The 21,758-nt window shown below is 42.3% G+C and overlaps 1 protein-coding gene across 1 annotated transcript in view; it reads right to left on the reverse strand.

Annotated features, from left to right (window-relative positions):
- nckap1l (NCK associated protein 1 like) overlaps positions 1-20,794 on the reverse strand; it is a 154,780-nt gene extending 133,986 nt beyond the window's left edge. Inside the window, exons 1-5 of the mRNA XM_052101348.1 lie at positions 20,654-20,794; positions 4,281-4,391; positions 4,081-4,173; positions 2,452-2,508; positions 2,218-2,360 (exon numbers count right to left, since the gene is read on the reverse strand). Coding sequence (XP_051957308.1) covers positions 2,218-2,360; positions 2,452-2,508; positions 4,081-4,173; positions 4,281-4,391; positions 20,654-20,743 — 494 coding nt within the window. The 5' untranslated portion in view covers positions 20,744-20,794. The remainder of the gene's footprint in view (positions 1-2,217; positions 2,361-2,451; positions 2,509-4,080; positions 4,174-4,280; positions 4,392-20,653) is intronic.
- Between the last annotated feature and the right edge of the window lie 964 nt (positions 20,795-21,758).

Raw genomic sequence — 21,758 nt, forward strand, 5'->3', positions numbered from 1 at the left:
CGTTGCATGCCACTCATATCCCGGAAAACCTAAACACCACAGCGTACGCGCTGTCAAGACAAGTAATGCTCAGCAGAGAATAAAGACTAATAAACTAATGAAGGCAAATTCTGTACGCCAATTCTCATTGGCATTTTCTCACAGATAAGAGGTAACCGAGGCTCTCAAGAGAGACCCCTAGTGTCTCTACATCGACACAACGTCTCGTTCCCTCCATTAGGGAACGGAGGTTACGACAGTAATAGAGACGTTTTCCAGAAAATGCATTTTTAACATGTGTATTTTGTCTTACCATACTGGCAGAATTTCTGTAGTCAAAACAAGTGAAAAAATCTACCAGTTCTGAAGAATTAATTAAAGTATTTAGAATACATTACTGACCTTGAGTAATCTAACAAAATACATTACAAAGTACATTTTGTATTGCATGTATTCTGTAATCTGTAGTGGAATACATTTCAAAAGTAACCCTCCCAACCCTGTATATACAGGTGCTGGTCATATAATTAGAATATCATCAAAAAGTTTATTTATTTCAGTAATTCCATTCAAAAAGTGAAACTTGGATAATGTATACATTCATTCCACACAGACTGATATATTTCGAGTGTTCATTCCTTTTAATTTTGATGATTATAACTGACAACTAATAAAAAACCCCAAAATCAGTATCTCAGAAAATTAGAGTATTGTGAAAAGGTTCAATATTGAAGACACCGGGTGCTACACTGTAATCAGCTAATTAACTCAAAACACCTGCAAAGGCCTTTAAATGGTCTCTCAGTCTAGTTCTGTAGGTTACACAATCATGGGGAATACTGCTGACTTGACAGCTGTCCAAAAGACGACCATTGACACCTTGCACAAGGAGGGCAAGACACAAAAGGTCATTGCTAAAGAGGCTGGCTGTTCACAGAGCTCTGTGTCCAAGCACATTAATAGAGAGGCGAAGGGAAGGAAAAGATGTGGTAGGAAAAAAGTGTACAAGCAATAGGGATAACCGCACCCTGGAGAGGATTGTGAAACAAAACCCATTCAAAAATGTGGGGGAGATTCACAAAGAGTGGACTGCAGCTGGAGTCAGTGCTTCAAGAACCACCATGCACAGGCGTATGCAAGACATGGGTTTCAGCTGTCGCATTCCTTGTGTCAAGCCACTCTTGAACAAGACACAGTGTCAGAAGCGTCTCGCCTGGGCTAAAGACAAAAAGGACTGGACTGCTGCTGAGTGGTCCAAAGTTATGTTCTCTGATGAAAGTAAATTTTGCATTTCCTTTGGAAATCAAGGTCCCAGAGTCTGGAGGAAGAGAGGAGAGGCACAGAATCCACGTTGCTTGAAGTCCAGTGTAAAGTTTCCACAGTCAGTGATGGTTTGGGGTGCCATGTCATCTGCTGGTGTTGGTCCACTGTGTTTTCTGAGGTCCAAGGTCAACGCAGCCGTCTACCAGGAAGTTTTAGAGCACTTCATGCTTCCTGCTGATGACCAACTTTATGGAGATGCAGATTTCATTTTCCAACAGGACTTGGCACCTGCACACAGTGCCAAAGCTACCAGTACCTGGTTTAAGGAACATGGTATCCCTGTTCTTAATTGGCCAGCAAGCCTGACATTAACCCTATAGAAAATCGATGGGGTATTGTGAAGAGGAAGATGCGATACGCCAGACCCAACAATGCAGAAGAGCTGAAGGCCACTATCAGAGCAACCTGGGCTCTCATAACACCCGAGCAGTGCCACAGATTGATCAACTCCATGCCACGCCGCATTGTTCTAATTTTCGGAGATACTGAATTTGGGATTTGCATTAGTTGTCAGTATTAATCATCACAATTAAATGAAATAAACATTTGAAATATATCAGTCTGTGTGTAATGAATGAATATAATATCCAAGTTTCACTTTTTGAATGGAATTACTGAAATAAATCAACTTTTTTATGATATTCTAATTATATGACCAGCACCTGTGTGTGTGTGCATATATATATATATATATATATATATATATATATATATATATATATATATATATACTGTATATGTACAGATTTTTTCTGCAAGGAACAGTCTGTCAAAATGTCTCATCTGTTTGTATTAAAATATAAATTTTGATCCTTGCTATCTATTGTATAAATATTTTTAGAAGATTACGAGTAAATGTGTGACATTTGTAATTGTCATTGTGAAATTTTGTTTTTCAAAATGTCATCACATTACCTGTTTCCTTTGGACAGTTCATATGCACAGTTATACATTCCCACAATAGCTTTCTTGTCGTCAATACGAGACAACATGTATATGACTGAGGCGTAAGTGATGATAAGATCCAGGTAGTTCTTGGTGAGGTCAAAATTCACAGCCTGAAAGAAATCATGTACACAGATGAACAAACATAGAAAACTCTTCTGCCTTCTTTTTAATTCCAATCTTGTCTTCAAGTGTAATACTTACAATGTTAAAGAAGCACTGGCATGCGTCTATTGTGTTGAGCAACTCATAAACATGATCCTGAAAACAAAAAAATTGTATAATGATAAAAATGTTTTATACCATTATTTCCCAATCTATTTTTTATATCCTATTTTTTAATTTTGTCACCCTGATCTTGTTCCAAACCTGTATGACTTTCTTTCTTCTGTGAAAGGAGATGTTTGGTAAAATGGCAGCTTCAGTCACAATTCACTTTCATTGTATGAAAAAAGACATGGTGAAAGTAAATGGTGAACGAGTCTAACATGCTGCCCAAGATCTCCTTTTGTGTTCCACAGAAGAAAGAATGGATCTGTAAAAAATATAAATGGATGGTTCACATATAATGAAAATTATGTCATCATTTACTCAACTTCATGTTTTTTTATTATTATTATTATTATTATTATTACTGCAGTTTAAAATACATAGAGTGATAAAATGCAAAACCTTGTATTTGAGGTTATAGCTCTAGTAATATATATATATATATATATATATATATATATATATATATATATATATATATATATATATATATTTCATCTAAAGATTATCCCATATGCAGAACCACCCTGCACAGGGGTATTTGGTGGTACTGTGAAAGTGACAATTGTCCTCAGCCTCTCTCTAAAGGAAGTATAAAGGTGCAGATGTGGTGAATTTTGGTTAGTCTGAGAAGGTTTTCATACTGGGCATGTTTTTTGCTGTCCGAATCAGAGTACAGTTGTTCCTGCCGGTGTGAAAGTTCCCTAAGATGTGAATCAGTTCATTAAGACTAAGTTCCAGGAATTTTCACAGGTGCATTATGACATCAGTTCAATATAGCTCATATTCGTGATCTACTCATACTAGTCCAAGACAATATAAAGAGGAGACAGACCATTTGTTGAGAAATAAATGGGAGAAATCTAAATGCTTAATTTGGCACTGTAGGACAGGAAGTTCAATAGAGCCAATCACATTTTAGGCATTACGACAATCCTTACTCCCAACTTGTTTGAAAAAACAAACAAACAAAAACGCTAGGATACCTCGGATGGTTTGATCGTCTCTCAGCCTGGACAAGCTGGCATGCCTCTTTTTAGCTGGTCACTGAGCCTAACCAGCTGACAAGTACTAAAAACCCCTTTAAAAACAGCTGAGACCAGCAAACCAGCATTCTAGCTATTTAAATTTTTTATTTTTTTTTTTAAGCATGAAATATATTCACATTAGCTGGATCAACGTGAAACAGGCAAATAAAATGCATTATTTATTATACCATTGTTGTCAGACTTTATTGGTAACCCATGTTTCTGAAACATAACTTGACCAACAGCTTTGAAGATATCCTTTATCCATTCAAGGGTTCCTGTAGAACACTGGTAGAGCATGGCGCTAGCGATGCAAGGAACATCGGTTTGATTACCAAGGATTACACAAACTGATAAAATGTATACATTGAATGCACTTTAAGTCGCTTTGGATAAAAGCATTTGCCATATACATTACGCAAGTAAATGGGAGCTGTATGAGAAAATAGTTGCCCAGGGGCCTTACTGAGTTGGCAACCAATTTAACTGATTTGCTTTGAAAAGGACAATTGGTGACAGTAGTTCAAATTCTCACCCTGAACTCCATGACATCAATGAAGGACTCATAGTAACTGTGGAGACCATCCACAACAGCAGATTTCTGCTTCTGAATGCCACTCAGATGTTGCTGCAGAAATATTTTGTGATGCAATAAGTCAAATAATTATTCAGCATTTGAGAAACAACACTAGCCCAATTTCAAATCCATAAATAATGAATATTTTAAATACTCACACTGCTTCCCCTGAAGTCGATGTTGGGAAATTTTCTGTTTATGTATTTTATGGCAGACTCCATGCTTTTGTCAGTAAGGTAGAATGGTCTTCGTTTTGAATCTGTACAAATCTGAAATAAGACACAAGACTGCAAAATCACATAATAAGTGTAGGGCAATACAGCTAGACCCATTAGAGAGAAAAGTATGACTAATGAATACCAGGAGTCAAAATTGAGTTTCAATCATTTGAGGGAGAGTTTACCGAAGACAAAGTTCACCACATTTCCAAAGGCAGAAGACAGAAACTGAAAATGAGCTGAGGCTCTAACCTCAAACTAACTTAGATTACCGAAACAACAGAAATTAAAGGCATGTGCAAACAAATTGACCTCATCTTTACAGCTTCTGATAGGTTAACAATACAGATATTTATGGAAACTATCCAAACCTGGTGAACTTTACATAAAAGCTGTTATTTAGAGACATAACGTTGATTATTCTGAATCACTAAGTCTCAAATGGTCAGCAGATAGGGGTGAAGGGTAAATAATAAATTCAGAGTGCTCTTCATTTCTGAGATACACTTGGAGCTCAGTATTTCTGGCTAAGTCACATGACTTTCAAAACTCCAAATAAAGCCACAGTAAAGATAGTTTGAAATTCAGATTTGTGACATCACCCTGTGCTCCACAATCGGTTGATAAACATTGTGACTCTTTATTTTAGAGTATAATGCAAATATCTCCATATGTTGATCACCTAGCAGAATGAAACCACTCTCATCTTGACCAGTCTGATTTGTGAACTGTTTTGTCTTTTGATTTGTGACAAAAGACAAAACTGGATTTGTGAAAACTTTCACAGATTTATTTTACTCTGTTTGATGGCTTCATACATATTGGCAGGTTGAAAGATCCATGCCATAAAAGTAGTGCAACCAGCCACACATAGCAGGCTCAATTAGACCTTCATGATCTGTGAAATGTTTCACAGTTCAGGTAATAGCTATTAATCCTTGTTTAAATCCCTGTCAATAAGCTTCCAGAAAAAAAAAAAAATCAGTGTGACTTTTAGGAAGCCATATTCATGAGGAACACTACCTATAACAATGACAAAACTGGATTTGTGAAAACGTTCACAATTTGATTTTTACTCATTTTTATGGCTATCACTGTACCATTTTTGTAATTTAACTCTTGTTTGAGTTCTTGAATCAGTTTGAACAGTTTAACTGAACAATCAAATAAGGGTTAAATGACAAAAACTGTACTGTAAAATAATTCACAGATTAGGATGGTCTATTTAAGTGTGACCCAGCTTGGTGGTCATTTTGTAGAATTATAAGACATTTATTTTTATATTTATGGCTTAGTTTATTCATATTTCACAATGCAAATAAGTATGATACCATGAGTAAATGAGAAAAATACATTTTTGAAAGTTTTCACAAATTCAGTTTTGTCTGAAACTAGGGTTCCCCTTCTGTCGCTCTCTCCACGTTGTGTCAGAGAAGCGACACTAGGGGTCTCTCTTGAGCGCCGATATTCACCTCTGAACTATGAAAAAAGGCCAATGAGAGTTGGCACCCAGTATTTGCATGTCCCGCCCCCGGACATACGGGTATTTAAGCGGCGCAAATACGGGAGTTCATTCAGAACATTTCTTCGGAGCCGATGGTCGTGCATGCAGTCTGCTGCGAGTTACACACCCAATTCCTGTTTAATCCTCTGACGCTCTGCATGTTGTTGGACCTGACGGCGCATAACAGTGGCTTTCTCATTCGTGCATGGCTGTGCCCCTGGGCCTCTTGCCCCTGGGCTCTTCGACAGCGCAGACAACTCGAAAGAGTTATTCTAAAAGAGTGAATTTCGCTCTAAAAGAGCAAAACACAGCGGCGTTGAACGTCCTTCTCAGGACGCGTCTTTTTAAAGACGATTTTCCGCCTCTGTGTAGTTTCTGTATGCGTTGATTCTCCCCACCTCTGATGGCCATAAAAGCTGCCTTGCATTCCTGGGTTGCGATCACAGGCAGGCAGCGTTTTTATGAATGGTCTATGTTTTCAGTACGAGAACATAGCCATGACAGCATTGTGGTCGTAGGCTTTTTCTTGTAGTGAGAAAAAGCCGCTTCAGCCCGCCTCCTTTCTACGGGATTGAGGCAGGCGCATGGCGATGAAAACGATCTGGGGACAGTGACGGGCTCCGTTTCGCCGGGTGAACCCCCTCGAAACCCCCCGCCTCCCCGGCACGCTTGCTTGTTTCCGTCCAAGCTCGGGATGAGCATTCTCTCCAATGGGTTATGTTTTCAGTGTGAGAACATAACAGCGGCAGCGTTGCGATCTCTGCTTTCTCTTGTAGTGAGAAAGAGCCATTTCAGCCGCCCCCCACGCCCTTCCTACGGGATTGAGGCAGGCGCTGCGGGCGATGGAGAACGATCTGGGGAGAATAACGGGATGCTTTCGCCGGGTAAATCCCCTCGAAAACCTCCCGCCTCCCCGGCACGCTTGCCTGCTTCCCCCAAGCTCGGGATTAGTGCGGTCCACTTAACAGCCTACCGTCCGGTCCCTCGAGCTCCCCGGCATTGGATGATGACATCACCGCTGCATCGGAGAGTGTAACAGCGGCGTCGGATGCGGATAACTCGCCTGGGCCGCCACCTTCGGGTCTCCGCCCAGTCTGAGCCTGACGCAAGAAGGTCCGCTATGCTTCCCCGGGCTTAATTGGTTCCGCGGGCATGTGCGCCGCTCACAGCCGCACCCCCCCCCAGATTCCTTGCCGGACTTGCATGACGAGCTGAGCAAGCCCAGCTTCCTCGCTCCTCCGCTCTCGCTACCCTCGGTGGTAGAACGCTCCCAGACCGCTCCCCCCTGCACGCCATGGCCCCCTCCTGCAAGTCCACCGGGCCAGGGCACTTCAAAATCTGCACTTGGGTGGTCCTGTTATTGACGTGCTGCAGGAACTGCACTCAAACAGGCGATGGCCACTCCGTGGTCCAGAAACGCAATGATGGACAGGCAGTACGGGAGGCAGACAAAGCACGCTTTCTCAAACGCCCCCATCTCCCAGCTCCGTCCATTCGGCGACACCACTTGACGACTTCGCCCAGCAGTCCTCAGTGGTGAAGAAACAGACGAAGGCTATTTTCAAGCAAAAAAAAAAAAAGCATCCTGCCCTGCCGCAAACCTGCCGCCACAGGCCATGCCCTGTCTGCTCGCCGAGGGCGTCCTCCTGCAGCTTTCAAGAAAGAAAGAAAGTGGTGCTCCGCCTCAACTAACAAGTGAGTGGGCCCAGCTCTCAGCCCCAGCGTTGAGCTCCCTGCAGAAGTTGGACGCCCATCGTCTCACGGATCCCCTTGAGGACCCAGAAGGCTCCCAGGCGCTCCTGAGATGACAGACCCAGAGACCGAGACGTTAGCTCCGGAGCTGGTAAGACCACTCCATTCCCCGGTGGAGGGCCGGGAGGAGAATTTTTGGTTAAATTCTTTACACTCTATAGAGCTATTTCCTTGTTGTCTCTGGGGTCACCTGGCCCGCAAATGCCGTTCTCACGGCACTCTGCTTTCAGGCCTCAACGGTCCCGGCTTCCCAGACGCGGTATCCCCGCCCTCAGCCCTACGACTGTTCCCTGGCCGGCCAGTTCAGACGAGTTCAGAGGACGCCAGCATCAGACCTCCTCCTCAGTCACGAACCCGCCCCCTGCCGGGTGCGCGGAGCAAGGTAAGTGCTTTGAGTTTATTCTCAGCACCAGAGCCTCGGGACGCCATGTTGCCTCCCGACGCCGCGTTACCTGTTCCGCACCGCTGCGAAGCCCCGCCGAGTACGTCCAAAAAACTCGTCCCCTTAGTGCCCCTAGCACGGAGCTTAGAGGCGTGGCCTTCACTGCCCAACCCGTCACGCTGGCTGCACCGGACCATTCGACTCGGTTACGCAATTCAGTTTGCCAGGTCTCCGCCCCCCTTCGTGGGCATAAATTTTTCCGCAGTACACGGCCAACATGCCCATTTCCTGCGCGAAGAAATTGCCTCCCTTCTATTAAAGGACACGATAGAGCCTGTCCCTCCAACCGAAACGAAGAAGGGTGTCTACAGCCCTTACTTCGTTGTACCCAAGAAAGGCGGCGGCTTACGACCGATCTTGGACCTGTGAGTTTTTAACCTCCACGTCTGGCCCTTGGACGGGATGCGGAAGATCTAGCCGGCCTACCATCGACCGTCATAGATACAATCAATCAAGTCAGAGCCCCCTCTACCAGGCATCTTTACGCTCTGAAGCGGCATCTGTTCGCGGACTGGTGTTCTTCCCGAGCCGAAGACCCGCAGAAGTGCGCAGTTAGGTCAGTGCTCGTGTTTCTTCAGGAGAGGCTGGAGAGGAGGCTGTCCCCCTCCACCCTCAAGGTGTATGTCGCCGCTATCGCGGCCCACCACGACATGGTAGACGGCAAGTCTCTTGGTAAGCACGACTTAATCGTCAGGTTCCTAAAAGGTGCCCGGAGGATAACTCCCTCCCGGCCTAACCTGTTCCCCTCCTGGGATCTCTCGGTCATCCTTACGGGACTCCAGAGACCCCCCTGAGCCGCTTGACTCAGTTGGACTCAGGGCCCTCTCTAAAGCAAGACTGCCCTGCTGATCGCGCTCGCTTCCATCAAGAGGGTTGGGGACCTGCATGCGTTCTCTGTTAGCGACGCTTGCCTGGAGTTCGGTCCGGCAGACACTTTCGTGATCCTAAGACCGCGACCGGGCTATGTGCCCAAGGTTCCTACCACACCCTTCAGGAATCAGGTGGTGAACCTGCAAGCGCTGCCCTGGAGGAGGCAGATCCAGCCCTTTCACTGCTGTGTCCAGTACGTGCTTTACGGATTTATCTGGACCGCACACAGAGCACCAGACGCTGTGAGCAGCTCTTCGTCTGCTTTGGGGGACAGCAGAAAGGGAATGCTGTCTCCAAGCAGAGACTCGCCCACTGGGTTGTCGACGTCATTTCCCTGGCTTATCACACCCAGGCCGTGCCCCCCCCCTTGCGGGTCCAAGTCCACTCCACCGGGAGTGTAGCGTCCTCATGGGCACTGGCTAGGGGCACTGCCCTAGCAGACATTTGTAGAGCAGCGGGCTGGGCAACACCTAACACTTTCGCGAGATTCTACAATCTCCGAGTTGAGTCAGTATCATCCCGTGTTTTCTCAGGTACCGAGCCCGTAGAACTCGGTAGCACGCCCACGATCTGACCGGGTGAATCGCTTGCACCTAGCGCCTTTCCCCCTAACCAGGGGAAACAGTGCGCCTTCATTCCCAGGAGATCCCAGGCGTGGGACACTGGTTGATTCCTCCCTAGCCCTCGTGGGTCGCAGTTCAGCGGAGGAACTCGCCGACCCAAGCCACTGCGGGTACCGCAAGCTACCTGTAGTGGTATAGGTGCTCCACAGGTAAGGCCTCCTTCGGACTCCCCCTGTGTGTAACACCACGGTTCTGTCCCCTCTGGCGAGCGGACTCCCGTGTTTCCCTTAGGCAGTCACGGCTGCCTCGGTTGCCGTGCTGTATGTTCCCCCCTCTATGAGGCTGGATCCACCACCACACCAACTTTTCCACATAGGCCCTAAGTCAGGCCTCTGATGGTTTTGCCACTTAAACTTGCCTCCCCTCTCGGGTAGGCGTGGCCTCCGCAGGGTCTTCTCCACCCTGAATAAGGACTAAGACCCCCTTCCCTCAATGCGTGTAAGGGCCCCGGCCTTAGTTGCTCTATGCGGGAAACATAGAGAGAAAAGAGGCCCGGCCAGGCTTGGACCGTTCCCAGGTTGGCGGCCAGCACCTTGTTCCCACCTCTAGGGTAACGATAAGAAATCCTGATGGCTTAAATGGGGCATTGGGGAAGGGTACGTGCAGCCTGATACAGTCCTGCACGTAAGAATACCTGCTCGCTCCTGTATCAGCAGTTCACGTACACGGCTCAGCGCATGGCACTTTTATAAGTGGACCCCTAGTGTCGCTTCTCTGACACAACGTGGAGAGAGTGACAGAAGGGGAACATCTAGGTTATGTATGTAACCTCCGTTCCCCGATGGAGGGAACGAGACTTTGTGTCTCCCCTGCCACGTCGCTGAGCCGAGCCACTGTTGTGGCCGGACCATTTCCGGCTCCTCAGAAAAATCCTGAATGAACTCCCATATTTGCGCCGCTTAAATACCCGTATGTCCGGGGGCGGGACATGCAAATACTGGGTGCCAACTCTCATTGGCCTTTTTTCATAGTTCAGAGGTGAATATCGGCGCTCAAGAGAGACCCCTAGTGTCGCTTCTCTGACACAATGTCTCATTCCCTCCATCGGGGAACGAAGGTTACATACGTAACCTAGACGTTTTTCTCTGCTTATGAGCTGTTGACTCAGAAACCTAAATGAGGGTCGACATATATTTATTGAGAGCTTCATCAAGGGTTAAGAAACAAAAACTTCACTGTGAATCAATTAATCTAGTGATCAGAAGTTATCATAAATGGTTCTATGTGCAATCTGCCTTTATACTGCTTGATCTAAAATTATGATTTTGACCTCATTGGATGAGCCGGTTATGCTTGCTAAGATGCTAATTCTGCTGCTTAAGTGCTCAGCCTGGTAATTGCTGCTTGCAGCTTTATTTACTTTTATGTCTCATATACTTAATATTTCATAATGCCAATATGTATGAAGCCATCAAAATTAGTAAAATCAATCTGTAAAAGTTTTCACAAATCTAGTTTCTTCTGAAACTTGTGATTTTATCTAATGGTTTTGACTGTTATCAATTGAGCTTATATGATGTTATTAAACAAGGTGTGACAGGGAGGAGTGCGAGGCCGGGTAGTGATTCTACACACCCAGCCTCTTATCAGGCTAATCAAGCATCCGAGAGTGATAAAGACCAACTGCTTCTCCTGCATTCCCACAATCATAACAAACAGAGAGAGTGCGTTTACAGGCAGCTGTCCATCATATGTGTGTGTTTGTGTCTTTTGGTGTATGTTCTTAATTAAATATCATTTATATTGTCAAGTCGGTTCTCGCCTCCTCCTTTCCATAAATCCTGTTACACAAGGCAAAGGGGATAAAGCAGTAAATCTCAAATCAAATGCAAATTGTGGAAGTTTTCACAAATCAGGCTCTATCTAAAACAAGTTCATTTTCATGAAACCAGAATGCATATTTAATAGGAATTGCTTATTTTCACCTTATTGACTCGTGGACATAACAAGGGATGACAGACAAAAAACTGCTGTGAAAAAATTCACAAATTTCACTGGTCAAGATGAGAGTGGTTTCTGACACATGGTGAACCCCAGATTCGAACCAAGGTCTCTGTTGTCAATGGATAGGCAAATTAACCACTAAACCACCAATAAATTAAGTCTTTGTTTGGACTAGAGTTGCAGAGATTCCTCTAAAACGAGACATGGGATACAAAAAACAGCACACAAAAACGTTTTTACTTGAAAAAGAAGTCTTCCAGACACAAAAGTCAGCTTCAAAAGTTCATTAAATAAAACAGTCAAAAAAGCAGAAAAACCAGTTGCAAAATGAGCTACTTAGCAGTCGCGAGGGGAAACTTAAAACAGGATAATCTCTAAATCAACCAAGACTGAGTAATGACTGAACAAATGACAGGCTTTAAATAAGGGAAGCAAAACAATTAACCAATCAATCACAGACCAAAGGAAAAACACAAGGTGAGTAATGACGCCATCTAGTGGCCAGCACTTAGGGAAACATAACACACATTACAGGTTTCAGTCTTCTAGGTGTTCAACTTATGGAGATATTTGCATTATAAAATAAAGAGTCACAATGTTAAAACAACCGATTATGGAGTGGAGGATGATGTCACTTGAATTCACAAATCTCAACTGAACTTCGGCTGACGTTTAAATATGTGCTTCTTGTGCCTTTCAATAAAAGTATATTCTTGAGAAGAGAAGCGATGTGGGCTCAAGCCGGCGGTAATCACCCTAATATTCTCCTTACTCTGTATCCTATCCTTGCTAGATAGGGAGGAGAGGGGATCGGCGTCAACTTCCACAAAAGCAATTGATCTCAATGAGCGACGTGTGCCTGGCAGGGATAATCATCAGCATTACACGCCCCCTCCTCACCACAATCTCCACCAAATGAGACGCTGAACCGGTGACAAATCCTCCTCAAATCTCCATAGTCCCCCTATTCGGATGGGTTTTTTAAAAATGTTTTTTACCTACTATAAAACGCAATGTACAAATAACCCATGGTAATATTAATCCCACGTGAATTGACATGTTGGTAAAAAAGCCTGTAAATCTGCACTTTCCAGCCCTTGAGCCCTTTAAATATTGTTTCATAAATTCTCTGAGTGTCTGAAGTAGATGTTGTCAAGAGAAGACACCAGAAAATGTAAGATGTGCGTCACAACGTCAGATAACGCTGGCTGTTTCATTTGGACTGATGCATGTTCTTCTCAAGCATTTTATGCTGTCAAGTTTTTATTTACCCATGTAAGAAAAAAAGAAAGAAACAAGTGTGTTTTCTTTAGGTTAGGAAAATTAGAAGGAACACTGAGTGTGGGAAATTGTGTTGAGCTCTGTGTTTCTGAACATATATTCCAGAGGGACAAATAAAATTACACAATGTGAAGACATTGTCCATGTTTTTAATTCAAGAGTGTAATATAAGATTGTAGTCCTGTTGTATTTAGACAGACATTAAGATCAATTTCTAATAATCACAGACTGTTGTATTTAGACAGACATTAAGATCAATTTCTAATAATCACAGACTTAATCAACATAGTAATAGGTCAGCAGTGCTGGGTAGTAACAGATTACATGTTAAATGGATTATGTAATCAGGATACAAAAACAAGTACTTGTAATCGGATTAAATTACATTTTATAATACTCGCAATTGGACTACAGTTACCTTTTTATAGATTACATGATTACATATTAACAAGGCAACAGCAGTAAATTGTATATAATTGCTCATTTTCATATCAGCATCATCATATTCTTGCCTCAAAGAGTAATAGTCTCACAGATGAACATTTTAAGAACATGCTCCTTTTATGTAACAACATTAAGATATGCACCTCAGATAGATTTTTTAGCTGTTATCTTTGACCTATCAGAATCATTGCTGTTTATTTTAGGTTCAGTACTGTTTGTTCATGTAATGTTTCTATTGTTTTATGCACTTAAAATGAACTAGATACTGTATGGTTTAAAAAGAAAGAAAAAAAAACAAAAGAAAAAAAATATATATATATATATATATATATATATATATACCTACATCAGCATTGCTGTAATTACCTATGGCACTTGGCCTGCGGCCGAATCACAGCATTGCTGATGTAGGGCCATATCGCACTCTTGATATTACTTAAACACACTCACCTAAAGGATTATTAGGAACACCATACTAATACTGTGTTTGACCACCTTTCGCCTTCAGAACTGCCTTAATTCTACATGGCATTGATTCAACAAGGTGCTGAAAGCATTCTTTAGAAATGTTGGCACATATTGATAGGATAACATCTTGCAGTTGATGGAGATTTGTGGGATGCACATCCAGGGCACGAAGCTCCCGTTCCACCACATCCCAAAGATGCTATATTGGGTTGAGATCTGGTGACTGTGGGGGCCATTTTAGTACAGTGAACTCATTGTCATGTTCAAGAAACCAATTTGAAATGATTCGAGCTTTGTGACATGGTGCCTTATCCTGCTGGAAGTAGCCATCAGAGGATGGGTACATGGTGGCCATAAAGGGATGGACATGGTCAGAAACAATGCTCAGGTAGGCCGTGGCATTTAAACGATGCCCAATTGGCACTAAGGGGCCTAAACTGTGCCAAGAAAACATCCCCCACACCATTACACCACCACCACCAGCCTGCACAGTGGTAACAAGCCATGATGGATCCATGTTCTCATTCTGTTTACGCCAAATTCTGGCTCTACCATCTGAATGTCTCAACAGAAATTGAGACTCATCAGAGCAGACAGCATTTTTCCAGTCTTAAACTGTCCAATTTTGGTGAGCTCTTGCAAATTGTAGCCTCTTTTTCCTATTCGTAGTGGAGATGAGTGGTACCCGGTGGGGTCTTCTGCTGTTGTAGCCCATCCGCCTCAAGGTTGTGCATGTTGTGGCTTCACAAATGCTTTGCTGCATACCTCGGTTGTAACGAGTGGTTATTTCAGGCAAAGTTGCTCTTCTATCAGCTTGAATCAGTCGGCCCATTCTCCTCTGACCTCTAGCATCAACAAGGCATTTTCACCCACAGGACTGCCGCATACTGGATGTTTTTCCCTTTTCACACCATTCTTTGTAAACCCTAGAAATGGTTGTGCGTGAAAATCTCAGTAACTGAGCAGATTGTGAAATACTCAGACCGGCCCGTCTGGCACCAACAACCATGCCACGCTCAAAATTGCTTAAATCACCTTTCTTTCCCATTCTGACATTCAGTTTGGAGTTCAGGAGATTGTCTTGACCAGGACCACACCCCTAAATGCATTGAAGCAACTGCCATGTGATTGGTTGATTAGATAATTGCATTAATGAGAAATTGAACAGGTGTTCCTAATAATCCTTTAGGTGAGTGTATATATATATATATATATATATATATATATATATATATATATATATATATATATATATATTTGTGGCAGGGCAGAGGGCGGGGCCGGGCCGTGATCCTACACACCCGGTCCCGTATTAGGCTAATCAAGCCTTCGAGAGGGATAAAGGTCGACTGCAGGGGATCGTGCGGGAGAGAGAGATAGTTTACGGACATGTCTGTCATATGTGTGTTTGCCTTTTGTTTAAGTTTCATATTAAACCATTATTTATATCATCAAGCCGGTTCTCGCCTCCTCCCTTCCATTTAATACTTTACACTGGTGCTGAAACCCAGGAAGGAGGAGGGATTCGCCGTAGTAGAGTTCTCGCCACTACCGTCCCCCCCACTGGAACAGCCGTGGCCATCATCCGGGGGACGAGGAGCCCAGCCACCTGGAAGAGGACAATGGCCGCCGACCGCGAGGGGAGAGGGGGCTCCTAACCGACCGCCTGCAGCGGTCAGGGTCGCTGCCAGGGGCGCAGGAGTCGCCTACCGGCCGCACCTCAGCTTTGGAATAGGTGATGGACTATCAGTAAGCAGTAAGGGTTAAAAGTGTTTCTGTGTTTTTAGGTGAAAGCTTTGACTTAGCCAACATTGTAGTTGTTGATTTTTTTGGTCATTTTTGTAATGCTGCTATTGTTTCATGCATTTAAAATTAACTTTATGTCTCAGTTTTAATTATAAACTTTGGCCATGCACTGTAATTGCTTTTAGATTTAATGTTTATTTAATTCATGTAATGTTTAATGCACTATTTAAAAATATCTTTAGGAGCTCTTTTTGTGAGGCTCTTTTTGTTAGTTATAAAGAATGAAATAAGTTTTCTTCCTCTTTTGTACTTATATGTTAAAATGATTAACCTACTGTACTTAAATGCATGTGACATAAAATAAAATAGAATTAGGTTAGATTACACCAAAAATGTAATCTATGAGATTGCATTACTGGTTGTATTTTTGTCATGTAATTTGTAATCAGTACCTTATTACAATTCACAAGTAATCCGCCCAGCACTGTAGGTCAGTTACACGTGACAGCAGTGTGTAAATACTGTAGACACACCCATCTCTGCGATTTTTACAGACATTGCGTATCCCGTACGAATCAACGGTAAATATTAAAGACGTCCACTGTAATAATTACTTTATGAACATATGTCCGGAAATCTAATCCTGTCCGAATAGTCCCGTCTTCAAGCGTGATGTGCCTCCCTTCTGTGGTGTAAAATGAAGTTAACAAACATGGCACAAGCATTTTTCACTTGCGTTCTAAATATGCCTACCCTGCATGTGCCCCATAGTAAGTTTTTTGTACTGCTATGAAAAAAGGCTATGATTAAATGCATCCTCATAAACAATTTCTCTCTTAGTGTAGTGTAAGTATGTTAAGTATAGTTAATGTTTGCTACACAAAATAAACATGTTGTTGAACTTTTTTGTGAACTGTGCATACCCAGGGTGTGATCCAATCAGAAGTGATCATCACCATGCTCTATTTCCTTTGAAGACTTTAACATCAACTTTCATGGTAAAAGTTGTGGGGTGGGGCTCAAAAATAAGTGTCATTCGCAATGCAATTTAAGTAAATTTATTGAAAATCCTTTTTCAAGCGATCTTACAGCATGACTATCATAATTGTTACCCTTCAAAGTGCCTTTCGTAGGGTGATTTATCCTGTTTGGAACCCTGTGCCAGTCTCTCTCTGTGCTGGTGAGGAAGCATATTTTAATCTCTTTAGTTTGATTATGTCAACATTCAAGGAGACATTTTTTGACAAATGTTTATGTAGATAAATCACTACACAGTCACCATGATTTTGACAATCTTGGAAGCTGGTCTGGTATAAATTGGGTATAAAACACAATCTGCATATTGATGTGGAATGTTGTTGTGATTAAGTCACAACTAGCCACTTAAAAACTGGTTCTGGTGCTGGTGCACTCATGTGCCATCTGCCCATAGTAAGATATGTAACTAATTGTTTGTCTTTATACTACAGATTAACACTCTTTTATACACCCATCTTTGCAGTAGTATCAGTGTCAATAAATAAATAACAGAGTGTAATCGGTGCATATTATGACCACGTATAGCTTGTTAGCACATTATTTAAATTTACTTCTGACTTTAAAATCGGCATCTCTCTTTGCCTTGGATAAGATGTTGACTGAGTGGCACATTTTTGTATTGTGCTTACTGAATGGTTGCAGGGATTTCCCCAAACAATTGTGATTATCATCTTTATTGAAACGTTACATGAATACAAAGTTGATTTTAATGACTGTACATTTGGCTTTGTTGTTCTAAGCTTCGTTTGGCCCTTTTGTGACTGACAAAGTTATGGCTCTGTAGTCCAGTGGATTGTTCCAGTAGTTTGAATCTGTCCTGGGGCAACTTATCATGTGGTGTGTGCTTGCTTTGTATATCATATGCGTTCTATGTGTTGTGCAGAGGTTGGCATATTTGCTTGGCCCAGTAGTTGCTGCTGCTTTCTTATTGTTCTTCTTCTAGAACTCTCCTCCTTAATGGAAGTTAAAGGCAGAACTATGAAGCACACGTAGGAAAATGATCATGTTTGGCACGCTGATAGGGGTTGTTATGAATAGCCCCCAGAACAGGTTTGGGTCTCTAGGCCAAACTCTATAGCACCACAACCAGAACAAAACCAATAACTTTCCTTTTGCTTCTAACTTTTGAGCTGTTTGGTCTACAGCCGTGGCCAAAAGTATTGGCAGTGACCTACTATAAATGTTGTGTTTCGCAAAGTTTTCTGCTTCAGTTGTTTTGGTGTTGATTCACATTGTTTCTAGATTATTGTGCAGAGTGATCAGATGCATTTTAAATAATTGCAAAAAGCTTAATTTGCCAAAAAAATGAACTTTATCACAAAAACCCAAATTTCACAGTTTTTTGGCCCTGGCACAAAATTACCAGCTAACATAATTTCACTAATCATATCAGCAGCACCTGGGAAAGTGTGAACGAGTACTAGTCAGTGGAGTGGTGGTGGCGTATTGGGCTAAAGCACATAACTGGTAATCAGAAGGTTGCAGGTTCGGCCACCACCATTGTGTCCTTAAGCAAGGCACTTAACTCCAGGTTGCTGTGGGAGAATTGTCCCTGTAATAAGTGCACTGTAAGTCACTTTGGATAAAAGCGTCTGCCAAATGCATAAATGTAAATGTAAATGTAGTCAGGTGAAATCACTCTATCATTCTGGGACAGGGCGGAGGGCGGGGCCGGGTTGTGATTTTACACTCCCGGTCCCTTATCAGCCTAATTAAGCCTCCGAGAGGGATAAAGGCTGACGGCAGATCGTGGTGCAGGAGCGAGAGAGAATGTTTACGGGCAGCTGACCGCTATGGTGTGTTTGTGTCTTTTGTTCAAGTTTTTCTTTAAAATATTATTTATATTGTCAAGCCGGTTCTCGCCTCCTTTTTTCCATTGAACTCCCTTTACACTGGTGCCGAAACCCAGGAAGGAGGAGGGATACGCCATACTGTAGTTCTCGCCACTACCAACAACCCCAACGGAGCAGCCGCGGCCATCTTCCGGGGGACAGAGGAACTCGGAAGCGGAGGAATTGGTCACCGACCACGAGGGGAGAAGGGGCTCCTAGCTGGGCCAGGAGCGGTCAGGGGCAGAGGAGACCCCTACCAACCGCTGAAAAGTGGCCCCACCACTGAGTGACCGCCGACCACGAGCAGGGAGGGGCTCACTGCCGACCGCCTGGAGCGGGAGAACCTCTGCCGGCAGATGGGGCTTAGGGCATGCCCTCCCCCAGGGAAAGAGGGGGGGATGTACATCATGCCAGGGGCTCCCCGGCCTGAGAGAACGAGGGAAGAATGTGACAGGGTGGAGGGGGGGCTGGGTCGTGATTTTACACACCTGGTCCCTTATCAGGCTAATTAAGCCTGTGGATGGTGGTGGCGCAGGAGAGAGAGAGAGAACGTTTACGGGCAGCTGACCATCATGTGTGTGTGTGTTTGTGTCTTTTGTGACACCTCAAGTGACCCTGAAGTATAGCTAGACAGTGTTGGACAGCCTAGAGGTATTCAAAACCAGTTCAAAGCCCGAAACGAAATTGCTAGTGATTTTGAATCAATTTTTTTATGGATATCCCCAAATAAAAACACTGAGTGGATCAATTACTTATATTATAATCAGTAAAGTTTCTTTAATAAAACTAAACGGGCCTTCGATTTGGTAAAAGAACAATTAAATGGCGCAAGTGAAATGACTAAACAGAATCGTATAGCTCTGGATTACCTCTTGTAATTTGTTATGTTACTAATTGGAGAATGATCTGATATGTTCTGGTGTCAATTCTTTCTCCCCTCATGAGTATCCGGATGAGACAGCGACTGCAGACCTGACTTAATACTTAGGGGCTAATTCTAAAAATGTCCTACAAAACCACAAAGGTGAAACATGAATTAAAACTGTTGTGCCAGATGTGAAGGAGGAGGATAAATTATGTGTTTCAGGTGTTTCACCAAAAAAGACTAAACAAGATCCACAAGTTTATTCTTGTTCAAGCTTCCTCAACATGTTTCCTCTTCTCTGAACATTTAGGAAATAGATACATCCATCATAATGGTGGACTCTGATCAGCTTCTGGGTCATGAGCTTGAGAACGGAGGAGTGAGGAAACATGGAAACATTAGGGTATTGAGAAGCACCCATAAACTTCTGCGACAAGATATTTTAGAGCGTGCTCGAAAGTGAACAGAGATTGGTTAGTGGTGAACATCTGAAGAGAGCGTGATGGCTCGGTCTAGGTGAAAATGGACTTCGAAAGAGCTTGTGATCATCCGTAGACAGCATATAATGAAAATTAACAACAATTTGAATATTTACCTGGCTTATCATTTCTGCTTGCTAGCTCACTAATTAAAGACGGTTATGCTTTAATAGCCATGAGAGGCAGAAACTGTGATCGTGGTTAAAATACTATTAATTGTGTGACCTTACTGTCTGGTCGGGGTACGTTTGGTACACAACTGTAAATTAAGTAAAAAGGTCGCTCAGTAATTTTTTGCTTATGTTACGCTGGCAGATGGCAGTCGACTTGGAAACAGTAGTAATGTGGATGCTGCATCATGCAAAACAATACTTTTTGGTTTCGGATGCCAGTAACCAAAAACTGTAGACATTATTTGCAGTGAGCTAGTGCAGAGCAAAAAATTATAATTCCTAAATAGTCCTAAAATAGTACTTTTAATTTTGATACTTAAGTATAATTCGTCCACCACTACCCTGCAGTGTGACTATGTGTTACATTATGTTCTCAGACAAAGAGGAAATGAGGAAATGCTTAACTGTGTGAGAGAGATGTGGTTTACAGAGAGAGCTGACAAAGCCTGTTCGTTTCCTGTATGAACTTCCTCTTTATCTTCAAAATTCAGACAGAACATACTTTCTTCTTATAAATGTGACAAAATTAAGAAAAAAACTATCAAATAAAAAGTATATAAATAAAAATAATAAATACAAATACTTCAAACCCTATTTATAACCAGAAATACAATACAGACCTAAAGCTGATCAATAAATACATTTAAAAAATGCAGCATAAAATTTGTGCATTTTGTTTTTATTCTTGTTTACATAGAATGTTACAAAAATGCAAAGAAACTAATTCGGCTTCAATCGATTGAAAATGAATTGCATATTGATTGCATTTTTAAAAAGAAAAAATTATAGCCTTCCCTATATTACACTTTTCCACTAGTTTGTGAATATTTAAACAAAACATATTCTTCTTACCTTTTTAATATGGTTCATCCTTACTAGCACTCCTTGACCCCTGTCATTGAGTATAACTAGTTTCTCAGCCAGTTTGAATTGGTAAGCCATGACTCCTATCCAAATGATCTGATCCACAGTGAAACGTTTCAACAGTGTGGTCTTTAGACATCAAGCAGAAATGAAACCAACACTGACACACATTTTGTAGAGAGGGTGGGGACTCACCATTTCCGCTCTTTACACTTATGACATGCTTAATGACTTTGCATGCCATTACTAAATTTTGGCACAAAGCAGTCCTTCAGGTATATTTATTTTATTTTTCTGCATTCACACAAGGGATAAATAAACGTATGCTTTTTGAGCAAAGACAGGCCATAAAGAAACCTCAAGTGTGTCATTCCTCCTAGTTAAGTCAGTAACAAATAAGAATAGTTAGGAAAATTATTATAAAGTGAAAATACTATGATAATATGATACACATACGCTCACTGAACACTTTATTAGGATTTATTAGGAACACAATGGTCCTAATAAAGATCTTGACGTGGTCTTCTGCTGATGTAGCCAATCCACCTCAAAGTTCGACTTGCATTACAAGTGTGGTTATCTGAGTTACCATAGCCTTTTTAGCTCAAACCAGTCTGGCCATTCTCCGATGACCTCTCTCATCAACAAGATGTTTCCGTCCACAGAACTGCTGCTCACTGGATGTTTTTAGAGTAAACTCTAGAGACTGTTGTGCATGAAAATCCCAGGAAATGAACAGTTACTGAAATACTCAAACCAACAATCATTCCACGGTCGAAATCACTGAGATTAAATTCTGCTGATTGATGTGAATATTAACTGAAGGTCATGATTTTATTCAGTGCACTGCTGCCACACGATTGGCTGATTAGATAATAACATGTATAAGTAGGTGTACTGGTGTTCCTAATAAAGGGCTCAGTGAGTGTACTGTATATTGTGTATATACAGTATATTAGCCTACATCATTTGCAATTCTTTATGCAATTAAACCTATATGCATAGCCTATAATTAATTCTCACTTTAAACAAGCTAAGTAGACAGTTTTGTAGGCTATTATTTCTATTTTCAAATATTTTTGCTTTGAATTCA

This window comes from Xyrauchen texanus, chromosome 32 (genome assembly GCF_025860055.1).
Source record: "Xyrauchen texanus isolate HMW12.3.18 chromosome 32, RBS_HiC_50CHRs, whole genome shotgun sequence".
In the NCBI taxonomy this organism is placed as follows: Eukaryota; Metazoa; Chordata; class Actinopteri; order Cypriniformes; family Catostomidae; genus Xyrauchen; species Xyrauchen texanus.